This window comes from Typopeltis vanoorti, chromosome 7 (genome assembly GCF_054136105.1).
Source record: "Typopeltis vanoorti isolate ZY-2024b chromosome 7, IOZ_Tvanoo_1.0, whole genome shotgun sequence".
Lineage (NCBI taxonomy): Eukaryota > Metazoa > Arthropoda > Arachnida > Uropygi > Thelyphonidae > Typopeltis > Typopeltis vanoorti.
Window position 1 is genome coordinate 56883507 of NC_143555.1, and position 17121 is coordinate 56900627.

The 17121-nt window shown below is 37.0% G+C and overlaps 1 protein-coding gene across 2 annotated transcripts in view; it reads right to left on the reverse strand.

Moving 5' to 3' along the window:
- Window positions 1–17121, reverse strand: part of LOC150104694 (N-acetylated-alpha-linked acidic dipeptidase 2-like) — a 346412-nt gene that overhangs the window by 195245 nt on the left and 134046 nt on the right. For both annotated transcript variants that reach the window (XM_090395882.1, XM_090395881.1), the window contains exon 10: window positions 10089–10291. In XM_090395882.1, the coding sequence (XP_090252008.1) occupies window positions 10089–10291 (203 nt within the window). The remainder of the gene's footprint in view (window positions 1–10088; window positions 10292–17121) is intronic.

Genomic DNA, 17121 nt, shown 5'->3' on the forward strand with positions numbered 1-17121 from the left:
GTCAAAGGCATCTCTGAACGTCTTTCTGGAATTATGAAGAAATACAATTTTGCCACTTCTTACAAACCTATCGACCAAATTTACAACTTGTTACCTTCTCCTAAGGACAAACTCTCACCTTTGATGTTGCCTGGCGTTTATGAGATTCCATGCTCATGCAAATCGTCTTACTTTGGACAGACAGGTAGGTCTGTTCAGAAACACATCTCGGAACATCAAGACCACATTTGTCTTTTTAAACCAAAGAAACCTGGCCTCTCTCAATACGGAATTGAAAATCCAAGCCATAATATCCATTGGGAAAAGTCTAAACTTTTACATAGATCTTTATATAAACATGAACATTTATACAAAGAAAGTTCTGAAGCCCTACTACACAGACCAAATTTAAACCGCAGCGATGTTCTTGCTATTCCTAAAGTATGGGAAATTGTCATACAAAATTGTGTTAAATAATTATTAGTTTTTATTTTTTTTAACTTCTGTAACATTACGCACATTTAATGAAATTGTATTGTAATCATACACCCTAACTGTATGTTATTCCTATTATTGTTTAAACAACTGTACTGATGATGTCCTAAGATACTTAGGATGAAATATTTAAAATTAAATAATTTTCACTGTGGTTAATACGTGTGTTTTTTTTAATTATTTTTGTCCTGTTGGTTCTGAAACCATTTAAGCTTAGCTTCTTTTTTCATTTCTATTGTTCTTTGCATCTGTTATTAAACCATTTATTATGATAGAAGTATTTTGGAATTCTAAAAGAGTAGTTTGATCTTATGTTATTGTTTTTCAGATTATCAATATTGAGTTTAGGATGTTTTTTTATTTTTATTGAAATAGTTTTTAAGTATTACTTTCATTATTGATCCTACCAAATAATGATCTGAATCATCAACATCTCTATAGCTTCTAACAGTTTGAATACTGCTTCTAAATCTTTTCTCTATTAAAATATGATCAATTTGGTTGTTGGTTAACCCATCATGTGATGTCTATGTTTGCTTATGGATGTCTTTTCTCATAAATGTTGTGCTACTTATTATTATCAGATTCTTGGATATTGCTAAATTTATTATTTATTTAATTTATTTATTAATAATTATTATATTATTTATTATTTATATATTAGAATTATTTATTTATTTAATTTATATTTATTTAAGTCTGACCTCTAGTGAGAAAAAAATAAAAAAATAAAAATAAATTAGTAATAAAATACTTAAATATATACTGCACATCTGTGAAACATTTTTAGTTTCCTATAGTTCTGCTATTTTTAAGTTCTCTTTAAGGCCTAAGGATCATTGGTTCAGTATCAATGTCTACTCTTACTGGTTTCTGTATCCAGTATATAGACTATTCATTATTAACACCAGACCTTCCTTTCCTGGAGTCAAAAGACTCATCACAGGAGATACACACTGTTACACAAAACTCATCAAACTGTACTTTAAATCCATTCAGTATGTCCTCACACTCACCACACTGTCAGACAATGCAATTCAATCACCAACACCTCTCCAAGCAAATGTTCTCCTTAACTCTCTTGACATGCCCTCCTTCTACAGTTTCCAGGGATGGCCTCTTGTTCTGCCTCCTCTGTCATCCTATGAAATATTCTTTGTCTTCGATAACAAGTTTTTAATAAGTCTTTGATATTCTCTCCCACTGTATATTTCTCATGTTTCAAATCATTTGAACCTGCAAAATAATCAACTCTTTCACTTCTCTGTTCTGCAAACTAACAGCTACACTAAACATCCTTAACCCCCCCCCCCACCACCAAACAGCCAGGAGGTCTGTAGATGTCCAGCTAAATCTGGATATGATTCTGTAACACTATTGAAAAACATGGATAAGAAGTGCAATTTGGTCTCACTATTTCATCCACCCGTTTGGTAGGGAGGTTAATCTATGTGCCTGGAAACATTTTCATCACTTTCTCATTAAGTACACATTTTATATCCAATCTCCATATTTTCTCTTTACTGCCAGTTTCTTGTACTTTTATACTATTCCCATTCATTTTTTGTTTCATTCTCCCTCCTGTTGTACCACACACCAATTATTCCTCCAGTCACTTGTGTTCACATTTCTTCTGCAAAGGAGTCAGCATAAGCATGGTATTTGTCTCATCATTCACATTATTACTTTCATCCACTTCTTTCATATTCTCATTTGTATTTCATACACTATCATTCACTGTTTCCACTACATTCTCTATAACACTTTCACAATCTTTTCTTACATCCTTCATATCAGTAACTTCATTCAGTTTAGTGAATGAGAGTTCCATGGAAGTCATAATTAGGAAAGAAAGCTCAAACAAACCATCTGTGAGACTAAGTTATTGAAAGAGAGAGGGGGATCATCTATTAGTCAAATCAAATCTCTTAATCATCAAGAATTTTTAAGAGAGGTTTTAGGCACACCAACACAAACATATGAACATTATATTGCTAAGGATGGGTATTTAAGGATGAGTAGATTTAGGATCTGTACAGATTTAGAAGCTGGATGGTGAAAAGTAACATCCTAATAAAAAAAAAAATGCCTAGTTTTTTTTAGTCTGAGGAAGCTACTGATGTGATTATGTCAAGAAAGGCTAGAGATGAATGACAGCATAAGGAGAGAGAGAGAGAGAGAGAGAGAGAGAATCTGATCCAGTCGGGCGATCAATGTATCATTAAAGATAAGAGTAGGTGAGCAGAGATCCTTTTTGTGAGAAAGAATGCAAGACTGTGTTAGGATTATTGGCCAATGAGAGAATAAAGAATAAATTACATGATAACCATAGTAATTAACTTTAATGAAATGAAAGTACAGCTATTTTGTAAGAGATAGATTTGTTAGTCAGGTTTGACATTGTTTCCCTCTTTACCAACATTCCATTATCTGACACTGTTAATTTACTATATGATGATTACCCTCCTGATATTGCAAAGATTTTTGAATTTTTTATACAATCAGGATATTTCAGCTGGAAAAACAAGATCTATAGACAACTTGAAGACATGGTTGAAGCTGCCATGGATAGTCCTCTGTCTCTGCCTTTGGCAAACTTTTTTGAACCATCTAGAAGATACCTTGTTCTCATCCATTCATCTCCAACCCTCTCACTGGTTTCGTTATGCTGATGATGTCTTTGCTGTTTGGCCTCATTCTGAAAATGAACTTACCACTTTCCTACAACAGATCAATAGCCTTAACCCACACATTCAATTCACCATGGAAAAAGCTGGTCGTTCACCATTCTTGGACATCCTTCTTACACACACAGTCTCCAGTAATTTATCAACCAGTGTTTATTGAAAACTTACCTTTACCGGCAGATACGTTCATCAAAGTCTGCTCATCACACCTCTTAAAAAATTGGTGTTACCAAGTCTTTAATTAATAGAGCACATAATGTGTGTTCCTCTCCCTGAAGCTTACAACAAGAACTTCTCACTATCAAAACACTAATGGAATTTAATGGTTAGTCCTATATTCCAACACCTTAGGATTCTTCAACAGATTGCATGGTTCCAATCCCTTATATTATGACATCTCTGAACTGATTGGTAGAATTTTGAAGTATCATCTCATTCCCACATATTTTCCTATCAACAAAATTTCTTATCTGTTGCCATCTACAAAAGACAAACTGTCACTTTTATCATTAGCTGGCATTTACCAGATACCTCGTGAATGTAATCTAACATACCTTGGACAGACAGGCCATTCTGTGGAAAAAAGAATTAATGAACATGAATATTATATTGAATACATGAAACCTCAGAAGTCTGGTCTGGCACAACATAGTATTGACGCTAAACACAGTATTCAGTGGAATGAAGCTCGTCTTCTCCATAGAAGTAGGTTTAAATATGAACGGCTTTTCAAAGAAAGTTGTGAAGCCCTTTTACATCAGTCAAATCTGAATCAGAATGATTGTCTCTCTCTCTCTCTCCCCCAAAAGTTTGGGAGATTCTTATTTATGTAACCATCAAAAATAGTTTTTAATAATATGATTTATTATTATTAATTTCTAGCATGTGGTAATAGTTTTTAATTGGTAAACCACCAACTGCTGCACGTATCTTGTATTCCCGTTTCTTTTATTTGCTTGTTTCTATGCACTGATGATGTACTGTTATTTTCAGATACGAAATATCTGTACTTTCATTTCATTAAAGATGAGTCCCCTCTCTCTCTCTCTCTCTCGATGAGTCTTGGACTCCTTGGATGTGTCAAATAATAATAATAATTAAAGTTCATTAGTGTGGTTATTGTGTAATTTATTGTTTATAGTCATGCTACAGGTGCCTTTAAAGATTAGACTAGAAGATACATTCACTCATTATACATAAATGAGAGAATGTCATTTATGTACAAGAGAAAGAAGCTGCTATAGAACAGAGCCCTGACGGATGGCTTCCTCTCTGCAAAAAAGAGAGGAAGCCATAACCCTTTTAAGCAGTGAACTATCAGAGAGAATGCTTGCTATCCAATTACAGATTGTGGAAGGCAGACTGCAGGATGGCAATTTAGTGATCAGTCCTTTATGCCAAACGACATCAAATGCTCTGGCAATATCAAGAGCAATAGCATGTTTCTCCAAAACTTTCCATGGCATGTGTCCAGTGGTGGTTGGTGTAAGCTAAGAAATTTACGTTAAATAAAAACATCTGGAGTGGCAGAATCCATACTGGTAGACCTGTAGCTAGTGGACAAGGTGACTATTAATGATCTTTGTTATTTTTGGAGAGGACTGAGATAAGATTGTTAGCAGCCTTTTATCTACATCCCCTTATTTTTCTCTTTTTTTTCAATAGGTTCTTCTATGTTGGAATAAGTGCCAGATGATTATTAGAGATTACAATCTTTTGCACTTTTTAATACAGGACCGGTGTTAGTTCTGAAGCATAACTTTTGAGTACAACTGAAGAGATACCATCAAGACCACAACACATTTTTGGTGTTTAAGTTATTAAAGATACCTTTTCAGTGATCCTTTTTATTCCTAAAAATCAAAGGAAGCATACGGTACACTGTTTCTGGTATGACAGGAGATATGATTTGGTCATCTATGCAGGAGTTAGAATAATGATAAGAGGTCAGCTTTATCTTTGGGTACTATAAAAGAGTGGTACCATCCAGATGAGAGAGAGGAAAAAGCACAAGTGAGGAAAAGTTGCAGATGATAGCCTTTGCAAGGGAACAAGAAGGTTGGAATTTTTTTTTCCACTTGGTTAGACTATAATAAATTTTGTTTAATCCTTTATCCAAGTGTAAGCAAACAAAGTTTGCACCTGAAGTATCTTCAGGACTGAGGCAACTCGTGGTAAAGGTGGACCAAGCTCTCATCACTTGTCTTAGTATCTCTCATAATGCAAAGCACATCTCCTTGCGAAAAGTATAATGCTATGCATTAAGGGAAGGGCCACCACCCAGACCGATTTCGACCTTTATTGAGGTCTCGTCAGTGGGAGCAAGACACAGATGTGGTGATACTAAGGTGGAAGTAATGGAGAGGTAATATTTCCTATAAGAGTTGCCAAAAGGTGTCTCACCTTATTAAATTACTCTGGATTTAGAGAAAGATGTTGGAAGTTTTTCCCCACTTGGTTAGACTATAATAAATTTAGTTTAATCCTTTATCAAAGTGTAAGCAAACAAAGTTTGCACCATGAAGTATCTTCAGGAATGAGGCAACTTATGGTAAAGGTGGACCAAGCTCTCATCATTTGTCTTAGTATCTCCCATAATGCAAAGCACATCTCCTTGCAGACATGTATAATGCTATGCATTACGGGCAGGGCCACTACCCAGACCAGTTTCGACCTTTATTGAGCTCTCGTCAGTGGGAGCCAGACCCAGATGTGGTGATACTAGGTAAATATGACCTCTCCATTACTTCTACCTAAGTATCACTGCATATGGATTCGGCTCTCACTGATGAGACCTCAATAAAGGTCGAAACCGGTTTGGGTAGTGGTCCTTCCCTTAATGCATAGCATTATACATGTCCGCAAGGAGATGTGCTTTACATTATGGGAGATACTAAGACAAGTGATGAGAGCTGGTCCACCTTTACCACGAGTTGCCTCAGTCCTGAAGATTTTTCATGTGCAAACTTTGTTTGATTACACTTGGATAAAGGATTAAACTAAATTTATTATGGAACAAGAAGGCATGAATGCCATACAGACAGGAAACAAGTTTTCTAAGTCCATTTTGGATTTGGTGATAGCTGTTTAGTATTCGCCAAGTGCTTCTGTGTAAGCAGTGTGATATTATCATTACCAAAGACCACCAGGGAGTCAGGGACATACTGAGAAAGGTTACATATTACCCACACCAGATGTCATACTTTTTCTTGAATTCATTCATACTACTTGCATTCAATACCTCCAAAGGTGAATCATTCCAATCACACACTGTCTGAGAGAAAAAGGTGGCTCTGAACACCTCTCCACCCTTTTATTGACTGTATTTATTCTCAATTTCCATGAATGCCCTCCTATCCACTGACTACTCTCCATTAAATGAAGAATTCCATCTACTAGTGTCCTATATAATGCTTTCAGTTTTTAGTTACATCCCTTGTTCTACTGTTTGCTTGTATCTGTAGTCTACAAATCCTCAATTTGTCCTCATAATCCACATTCTACATCTTGATATCATCTTTAACACACTCCTCTTAACTATTATTATTATTATTACCACGGGCTACTCCAGGAGTCCTTAGACTCATCGAGGGAGGCCCTAAACATCATGTTCACACAGCTGTTCAACATTCTCACAGTATCTATCATACCAACTATATATGCATCCATGCACAACAGCCCAGATGAAGTCATAACAAGGCTTTTTAAATATGATGTCATGACTTTCTTATTCTTATATGTTAATGTTTGTCTCAGCATTGCAATAATCTTCTGAATTGTATTTGCAATCTTTGCTATATGGCTCCTGAACTTAAATTGCTTATCTACTAAAACTCCAAGATCTCCAACCTAACTAGTTTCTTCTAGTATAATCTCACCAATATAATATTCAGTTGGATATCTCATAGGTGCCCTCCCTCAATGAGTCCTTGGACTCTTTTGAGATGTCACATAATAATCTCATTACATCACAGTGCATAATTATATTTACTAACACTGAGTTGGCAACCATTTTCACATCCCACAATTCCAGCTTATTCAAATCATTTTGAAAGTACTGCATGTCTGATTACCCTGCCTATCTTTGCATCATCAAGAAACAGTGGTAAGTCTCTTGCTAAACCCTTGCAATATCATTAATGTAAATACTGAATAATAATGGACCAAGGACTTATTCTGGGAGGGGGTACACCGCTGGTCACCGTAAATCTTATAGACAACCTCCCCCACCCTATATATAATTTTTTGATATCTGTCAGTCATCCATCGCCTTATCCAAGGTAATAGTTTATAAACCGATCCATGTCTTCCAACTTATGCGACAGCATTCTATGACACATTCTGTGGAAACCATCAGCAAAGTCCAAAAAGTATCATCATGTATCCATTCTTCTTGTCTAATTCAACTGTAACATTATTATAAAATGTGAGCAAGTTATTCAAACTGGCTTTTTCTTAGTAAACCCATGCTATTTATTGCAAGATACGATTTTATGTCAACCCATTTCTGTATATAAGTTCTTACCAACTTTTCCAAAATCTTCGCCACAACTACAAAGACAGTATGATAGTTAGACACATCAGTCTTTGCAACATCCTTGTGCAATGGGATTATCACAGTGGCGCATCCAGGAAGGGGGCCAAGGGACTCTCCTGGCCACCACAAAAGAAAAAGGGGAAAAAATACTAGAAAATTTTTCAAAAATCTTTTCCTAATTAAAATTAATTTTTTTTGTATTTATGTTGTGTCTTCTATTTCTATACTACTTATGAATTAGCGGTCACATAAAGTGGGAATACCCCATAACTCTAGGGAATCCTGGCCGCTGTGAACGTAAGGTGAACGAAGTAGTGTTCTTGCGGACTAAGCGCTATTTCATTTGCCTGAGCCGGGCCAGAGGAGATCACGGGTATCATGTATTGGCAATCACTGCAGATACTCAGTCATAGGTCGTATGCAATGAAGTGTGCATTCTCAAATCGTCTACTCAACTCGCACATCCTCCCAAGATTAAATCACAAGTGCTCGGCCCCCTCCAAGATTAAATCCTGAGTGCGCTACTGGACTGACTATAAATGAGCAAGAGGTGTATGGGGGAGTTGAGCAAACTAGATGTAAATAAGGCTGTGAGACTTTATAATATATCATCACGTATTCTGAAGGAATGTGCCAGGGAGTTGACATCTGCCATGACATTTTTTTAATACGAGTCTTGCACTTGGTCAAGTTCCTAAGGAGTGAAAGGAGAGGAAAATTGTGCCACTTCATAAAGGAGGTGATCGAACTCAAGCATCAAACTATAGGCCTATCTGTGCGTCAAGTGTTGTAGTTAAGTTGTTGGAGAAACTTGTGAGAACTAGGATCCAGAATTAGATTGACAATAATGGTATTATATTTAATGGACAGCATGGATTTGCAAAAGGGAGGTCATGTTTTAGTAATCTACTTACTTATTACAATAAGGTGACGACTTCCTTGGACAGAGGCAAGGGATACACAGTAATATACTTAGATTTTGCAAAGACTTTTGATGGATTGCTGCATGATAAGTTGATAATCAAATTAGAGTGGATGAGGTTGGATATTAGGTTAGTGCATTGGATCAGAGACTAGCTATCTGATAGGTATGAGCAAGTTGTGCATGGGGGAGCAATATCCTGGAAGAGGAAAATTACTAGAGGTGTGTCTCAGGGATCTGTTTAGGGCCATTGCTGTTTAACTTGCATATTAATGATTTTGGATGGAGATATTCAGTTGTTTGCAGATGATGCAAAGTTGGGATGAACCAAGAAAAGTAGAGAATATGTTGTGGCCTTACAAGAAGACTCGAATAAATTGAGTGATATTGGGCATGGGAATGGAGATGTGAGTTCATTGTTGCAAAATGTAAGGTTCTAAAATTTGGAAAACAAAAATGGGATGCAGAATTTATGCTTGGTGAGGATATATTGTCAGAGGTGGAGGAAATAAGAGATCTGGGGGTGATAGTGGAAAAGGATCTGAAATTTAGGGGATACCATAGCCAAAATTGTGAAGATAATTTTGTCTTTGGGAATGATGAAGAGGACACTGACTTGTAGAAGTAGGGAGATTCTTGTTCCATTGTATAAGGCTTTGATTAGGCTACACATGGACTATTGTGCACAGATTTGGTCACCTGGTTTTCAGAAGGACGAAGAGACGTTAGAGAAGGTCCAGAGATGACTGGCTATAGTTTCTAACCTCTGGAATGTCGAGTATGAGGAAAGATTGAGAAGATGCAACTTGTAGAGTCTGGTGGACAGGAGGAGGAGGAGGGTAGATATGATAGAGACATACAATTTATTAAGGGGTTGTTATAGGATCAATGCTGGAGAGGTTCTACAGAAAATAGTGGGAGATCAAGGGAGAACCAGAGGTTTCTGGAAGCTGTATAAGGAGGGTGTGAGTAGGGAAGTGAGAAACAGATTTTTTTTTCATGCAGAGTTGTGAATGATTGAAATGCCTTGCCTGAGAGTGTGGTGTCTGCAGGGAATTTGAGTGTGTTTAAAGCACAGTATGATGAGCTGTGTGTTTGATAAAAGGACCTCCTAGATGAGTCTTTGACTCCATCAGGTCTTGGGTAATAATAATAATAATAATAATAATAATAATAATAATATAAAAGTTGCTTTCAGTTTATTTTGGCATTAAGATTGAATTATTCAATTATTCAAGGACTTATTATTAACAATTTTAAGTCATATCACTTTTCAATTTTGGGTGAAGCATTATGACCTTACAGCAATTATTAATTGCACTTTTTAAATGGAGCCATTCATTACAACCATCTTAGGCTAATGTTATTTATTTACTTGAAAAATATCAATTGGGCATATTGTGCAATGAGTATCAAGTTTTCAGATCAACTCAATCTTGGAATACTAAATGAAATTTTGTATACTTACTTCTACCCATTCAGTTGATCCAATTAACCCATATTCCTCTGCACCCCAGCTGCAGACCACCAAAGTTCGCCTAGGTGCCCAGCCACTTTTTCGTATTTCACCAAGAACACGGGTTAGTTCAAGCAGCTGAGCAGTTCCAGAAGAAGGATCAACTGCACCAAATCCCCATGCATCTCTATGGTTTCCAAGTAGAATATATCTGTCTGATAAATTTATATAAAAAAATATTTTTGACATTTAGTTTGTAAAAAAATCTACCATAATATTTCACATATTAAGTTTCATTTTAAAAGAAATAACACATGGCCATTGTTTTAAAGCATTTCAAGATCAATTCTGATTGCATGCATACATTTGAAGAACATTACTTGAGCAGATAATTAAGAACATGAGTGTAATAGAATGGAGAAGGGACTAATGGTATGAGGAATTAAGTAAATAGGATATTCATAAGGAAGTAAGATTTTATGACATAATGACTCATTTTGAGAGAATATTCCTGTGAGTTAACAACAGCCTTGACAAGTCTGGCAATGGGGCGAGTTTCAAAGGAATAGAAAGAGAGTAAAATTGTTCCACTTCACAAAGAAACTGATCCTTAACTTAGATAAGACCAAGATTTAAAATTATAAGCCAGTCTGTGTGGTTGGAGTTGTGGTTTAAGTGTCAGAGAAGTTAGTGAGGACTAGGATTCAGAATTGGGTTGACAATAGCAGCAACCTCTTTCATGGTCAACATGGGTTTGTTGTATGTTTAAGTTGTGTGGTAAGTTGTGTGTTTTTAGCAATGTGCTTATATATTACAACAAGGTCACAATGCATTGGACAAGGGAAATGCATATTATTATTGTTATTTTGTGATGCCTTCAAGGAGTGCGTAGACTGATCAAGAGAGGACACCTACTCTACAACCATCTCCACCACTACACCTACTATCATCATCATCTCATGTGGCAAGAGAGCTCCAGTTTCAGATAAGTTATTTTTGAAATAATTAATTGTATACAAGTGTGAGTGTGTGCATGAGTAAGAGTTGCTATAAAGGTTGTGCGGTTGTAGTGTTATTAGTGTGTGAGATATTTTGTCTAAATTTAATTACAAATTCATTGATATAGACTTTAGCATAGTAACCAGCAAAGGAAAGATGACAGTGACTTTGTCATTGCAGGAATTTAACTTTGACATCAGTCGTTTCGTGAAATGTGAGGTGTGCTACATGTACTCGTTTGATTACATTGATAAATTGTGGATATTCAAGGAAGATGGAAGGAAGATGTGTGCAAAGTGCGAGCTGAATGAGGATTTCACGAGTGCTAATATGGTGATGACAGAAAGTGTTAGTAGCAAGAATGCCAAGAGGAGAATCAGTGCTCGTCTGAAAGAGAAGGATGGTGTGAAAGAACAGCGAAAAATTGTTAAAAAATTATTGAGAAAAGAAAACGAGTAACTTGAAAACCTAAATGGATGGTAAATGGGACGAAAGTGATGGAATGTGGCAGAAGGCAACGAAATTGAGAGAATGAATGAAATCGGAAAGAGTGTGATGCAAGGTTCGAAAGCTGGAAAAATCAGAAGAATGAATGGCAGTGAAAGTTGGAAGCAAGGATCAAAAGTACGAAAACTCGAAATGATGAATGAGAGTGAAAGTGTGAAGCAGGGTTTGAGAGTTCAAAAATTCGAAAGAATGAATGACAGAAAATGTGATGCAAGATTCAAAAGTTTAGTTGGATAGGATGAGGCAAGAAATAAAATGGATGCGGAATGAAGTTATGAAAATTTGAGAAAAGCATGGGAGAGTGAAAATGATTAAAACAAATCATGTGGGTATAAAAGAGGTAACAAAAGACCTATGAGTGGCATTGTATCATGACTCAATTATTAAAGGTGTGCTGGATGAGACGATGCACAAGGTATGTTTTCCTGGTGGTAGAATGAGCATAGTGATTGGGCATTGGATATGAGAAGGAAGCAAGCAAAAGGGTTGGTAGTTTTAATAGGCACGAATGATTTGACAGAGAGCAAAGAGCATGTTCAGATTGGATATCAGTAGGTTGCTTAGACAGATAAAAGAGAATAGTGTGATAGGAAAGGTAGTAAGCGTGTTGCCTAGGTATGACAGTGGTGAGATGAGGCAGAGAGCAAGGATTATGAATGATATGTTAGCTGAAATGTGTGAGGAGATAGGAGTGCAGTTTGTTAATGTGTGGAATGAGTTTGAAGGACGAAGTGAACTATATAAGAGTGATGGACTGCATTTGAGTGGTTTTGGTGTGAGTAGCTTGGAGACACTGCTGCTGCTGCAGGAAGGTAGAGAAGTGAGTACAGAGAATGAAGCTGATCAAGTGGAAATCAATGTGGAGAAGTGGGTGAGTAAGACAGGAGAGATTAAAGAGGTGGTTATGAATGAGGGAGTGAGTGGCATGAGTATAGAGAATGGCTGTGCAAGATGGACAGGGAAACAGAGAGGCTCAAGGTGGACAGGGGAACACAGTGTGAGAAAGGTGGATGTTCCAAAAGGATGTGAAAGGAATGGGATAACCTGGAATCAAGAAGAAACAGTTGGACTAGACGTGGGTTCTAAAATGAATAAGCAGAAAGGGAAATAGCTCCAGTTGAGCATGGAGAAATCATATCGAATGAGCAGCATCGGTGGAACTCGTAGATCCAGGAATGAGTTGTTGTGTTTGTATACAAATGCTAGAAGTGTAAGAGACAAAGCTGATGAAATGGTGGCATTAATTGAGTCTGTTCACCCAAAAATGGTTGGAATAAGTTAGATATGGTTAGATGAGGATGACATCCTGACAGAAATAGAGATGGAAGGGTACAATGTGTTTTGTGAGAAAGGGAGTGATATTGATGATAGAGCAAGAGTAATGTCTATACAAAGTAGAGATGCAAGAGGGAAATAGTGCCAGTGGTTTTGAGACGGTATGGTGTGAGATGAGGTGAATGGAATGAAATACTTGGTTGGATGTTGTTATAGACCATGAAATGTGGATGATAGTGACTATGAAATGTATAATCAAATTAGTCAAGCAAATAAGAACAGGGTGATCATAATGGGCGATTTTAATTATGGCAGTATAAACTGGAATGATGAGATAGCAAATGTAAGGAAAATAAAGTAAAGTAAAGCAAAAGTAAAGAAAATGAGTTTCTTGAGTTTTTGAGGGACAACTACATTAGACAGTATGTAGCAGAGGGCACATGAGGATTGAGGGTCTTGGATTTGATCATCTCATCAGAGGATGTAATTATAAATGAGGTGTCCAATCACCCACCAATTAGTGAGAGTGACCATGAAGTGATTGCCTGGGAGGTCTCCAGCAGTATGAGGACTTCTGTGAGTAAACGGTATATGTGGAATGTGGGTAATTATGAAGAGTTCAGGAGACAGCGTGCAGGTGTAGCATGAATGAGGTGGTAGCTGGAAAAGAGATCAGTGCAGCTTGGGGGATTTTCAAGAACTATCTAGTAGAAGCAATGTCTAAATGTATTCCAAGGGTCAGAAGGTTAAATAGGGTAGATATGAAATGGATGAATAAAGAGATTTAAGCATGCGATACAGAGAAAAAAGGGCATTATGGAGGCAGCATAAGAGAAGTGGTAATAACCAATTCCACCAGGATTACAAAGACGAGGGAAGGCAGGTGAGTTGTTGGTAAGGGTAGCAAAAGTGAGGTTATGAGCAGCAGTTAGCTAATGAAGCCAAAAAGAATCCTAAGAAGTATGTAGCCAGCAAAAAAAAAAAAAAAAAAAAATGATAAAGGAAGGATCACATTGATTGGGAAAAATGGTATAAAGATAGCTGTTAAAAAAGATATAGTGGAGATACTTAATGATCAGTTCATAAAGGTCTTTCAGTCTTGTGAATGTGACTTCATGGAGAGATTGAGAGCAGTTGATGATGGGGAGAGGAGACTGACTGTAAGTGAGCAAGTGGTGTATGGAGAATTTAGCAAACTAGATGTTAATAATGTTGTTTATTATTTTAACGGTATAATAGAACACAGAAACTAAGTAAATAATTAATTTATTAACTTGATGCTGATATTTCGCTGGTATTATAACCAGCATCTTCAGAGCACAAAAACACTGTTTGTCACAATACGCGAGACTAAAACAACATGGTGTATATTAACAAAATTGTAGCAGCAACACAAAGACTAGAGTCCTGATTTTGGCGCCCTCTATCTGAAAAAAAAAAAAAAAAAAAAAAAAAAAAAAAAAAAAAAAAAAAAAAACCGCTATCATATATTGCTAGAGTCCTAGAAAAGTGTTAGTTTTTCCTTAATATGACTGTCTCCCAGATCTTCGGCAAGTTAATACAGCCATATTTGTTGAGATTTGGGGTGTGTTTTAGGGCTTCTGTCGCCTCTAAGAACAATCTCTCTGATTTATATGGGTTTCTGTGTAGTACTTTTGTGTTTTTCCAGTTGATCCTGTGTGCAGGGGTATCCAGAGCATGGTCTGCTAGGCCCGACTTCCCATAATGATATTTCCGGACGTATCGTTTATGTTCGCTGATGCGGATATTCACAGTTCTTCCTGTTTGACCGTAGTAGGCTTCATTGCATGAGCAGGGTACTTGGTAGACTCCTGGATGTGATAAAGGAGGAATGCTGTCCTTGGGTGAGCGGATGAGGGTGGCTAATTTGCTACATGGTCTGAATGTAGTGCGTAGTTTATGTTTAATGAGAATTCTTGAGATCTTTTCGGATGTGCCTTTAATGTAAGGGATGGTGACTGTTTTGTTGTAGTTCTCTGTGGTGGATGGTGGGAGGGGTTTCTTAGGAGTGTTTAGTATTTTGTTTATTTTTTGTGGATTGTAGCCGTTGGCCAAGAAGGTGTGGCGTAAGTGAGTCAGTTCAGCAGTAAGAGCCTTGTCATTTGAACAGATTGCTCTCGCTCTATGGGTTAGCGTTTTTAAAATGCCATATTGTTGAGAAGGATGATGGTGTGATTGTTTGTGTAAGTATCTGCCTGTATGTGTGGGTTTTCTGAAAACTGAAAATGATAAGGAACCATCTGGGAGACGTGTAATGAGTGTATCCAGGAAGGGCAGACAGTTGTTGGCTTCCGGTTCCATAGTAAAGTGGATTTTTGGGTGTTGGCTATTTAAATGTGCTAGGAATGTTTTCAATGTCTCAGGGCCATGTGGCCAAATGGCAAGCACATCATCAACATAGCGTAGCCAAAGTGTTGGTTTGAGAGTGGCTGTATTGATTGCTTGTTTTTCCAGGTGTTCTATGTAAAAGTTGGCTAGGGGGGGAGAAAGGGGGGAGCCCATGGCTGTCCCATGGGAAGTCGGGCCTAGCAGACCATGCTCTGGATACCCCTGCACACAGGATCAACTGGAAAAACACAAAAGTACTACACAGAAACCCATATAAATCAGAGAGATTGTTCTTAGAGGCGACAGAAGCCCTAAAACACACCCCAAATCTCAACAAATATGGCTGTATTAACTTGCCGAAGATCTGGGAGACAGTCATATTAAGGAAAAACTAACACTTTTCTAGGACTCTAGCAATATATGATAGCGGTTTTTTTTTTTTTTTTTTTTTTTTTTTTTTTTTTTTTTTCAGATAGAGGGCGCCAAAATCAGGACTCTAGTCTTTGTGTTGCTGCTACAATTTTGTTAATATACACCATGTTGTTTTAGTCTCGCGTATTGTGACAAACAGTGTTTTTGTGCTCTGAAGATGCTGGTTATAATACCAGCGAAATATCAGCATCAAGTTAATAAATTAATTATTTACTTAGTTTCTGTGTTCTATTATACCGTTAAAATAATAAACAACATGTTCGACGAACACATAAGTCTGTCCACACGTTTAGATGTTAATAAGGCTGTGGGATTTGATAATATATCACTACATATTCTGAAGGAATGTACCAGGGAGTTGACACCTGCCTTGACATATATTTTTAATATGAGTCTTGCACTGGGTCAAGTTCCTAAAGGAGTGGAAGAAGGGCAAGATTGTGTCACTTCATAAAGGAGGTGATCGAACTCAAGCATCAAACTATAGGCCTATCTGTGTGTCAGGTGTTGTAGTTAAGTTGTTGGAGAAGCTGGTGATAACAAGGATCCAGAATTGGGTTGACAACAATGGTATTATCTTTGATGAACAGCATAGATTTGCTAAAGGGATGTCATGTTTTAGCAATCTACTTACCTATTATAATAAGGTGATTGCTTCCTTGGACAGAGGAGAGGGATACACAGTAATACACTTAGATTTCACAAAGGCTTTTGATAGATTACTGCATGATAAGTTGATAGTTAAACTAGGGTGGATGAGGTTGGATATTAGATTAGTGCATTGGATCAAAGATTGGCTGTGTGATAGGTATCAACAAGTTATGTATGGGGGAGCAATATCCAGGAAAAGAAAAGTCAGTAGTAGTGTGCCTCCGTGGTCTGTTTTAGGGCCACTAATGTTTAACTTGTATGATTAATGATATTGGCAAAGATTTTGATGGAGTTATTCAGTTGTTTGCAGATGATCCAAAGTTGGGATGAACCATGAAGAGTAGGGAAGATGTTGTGGACTTACAAGAAGACTTGAATAAATTGAGTGATTAGGAATGGGGATGCAAATTCAATGTTGTAAAATGTAAGTTTTTAAATTTGGGAAACAAAGATGGGATGAAGAATTTATGCTTGGTAGGGATATATTGTTGGAGGTGGGGGAAATAAGAGATCTTTGGATGATAGTGGATAAGGATTTGAAATTTAGGGGATGCATTGCCAAAATTGTGAAGGCAATACAAAGAATTCTGGGAATGATGCAGAGGACACTGACTTGTAGAAGTAAGAAGGAGATTCCTGTTTCATTGTATAAGGATTTGATTAGGCCACACATGGAGTTCTGTGCACAGATTTGGTCACCTGGTTTTCAAAAGAATGAAGAGATGTTAGAAAAGGTCCAGAGGCGACTGACTAAGGTAGTTTTCTGACCTCTGGAAAATGTCGAATATGAGGAAAGATTGAGAAGATGTAATTTACAGAGCCTGATGGATGG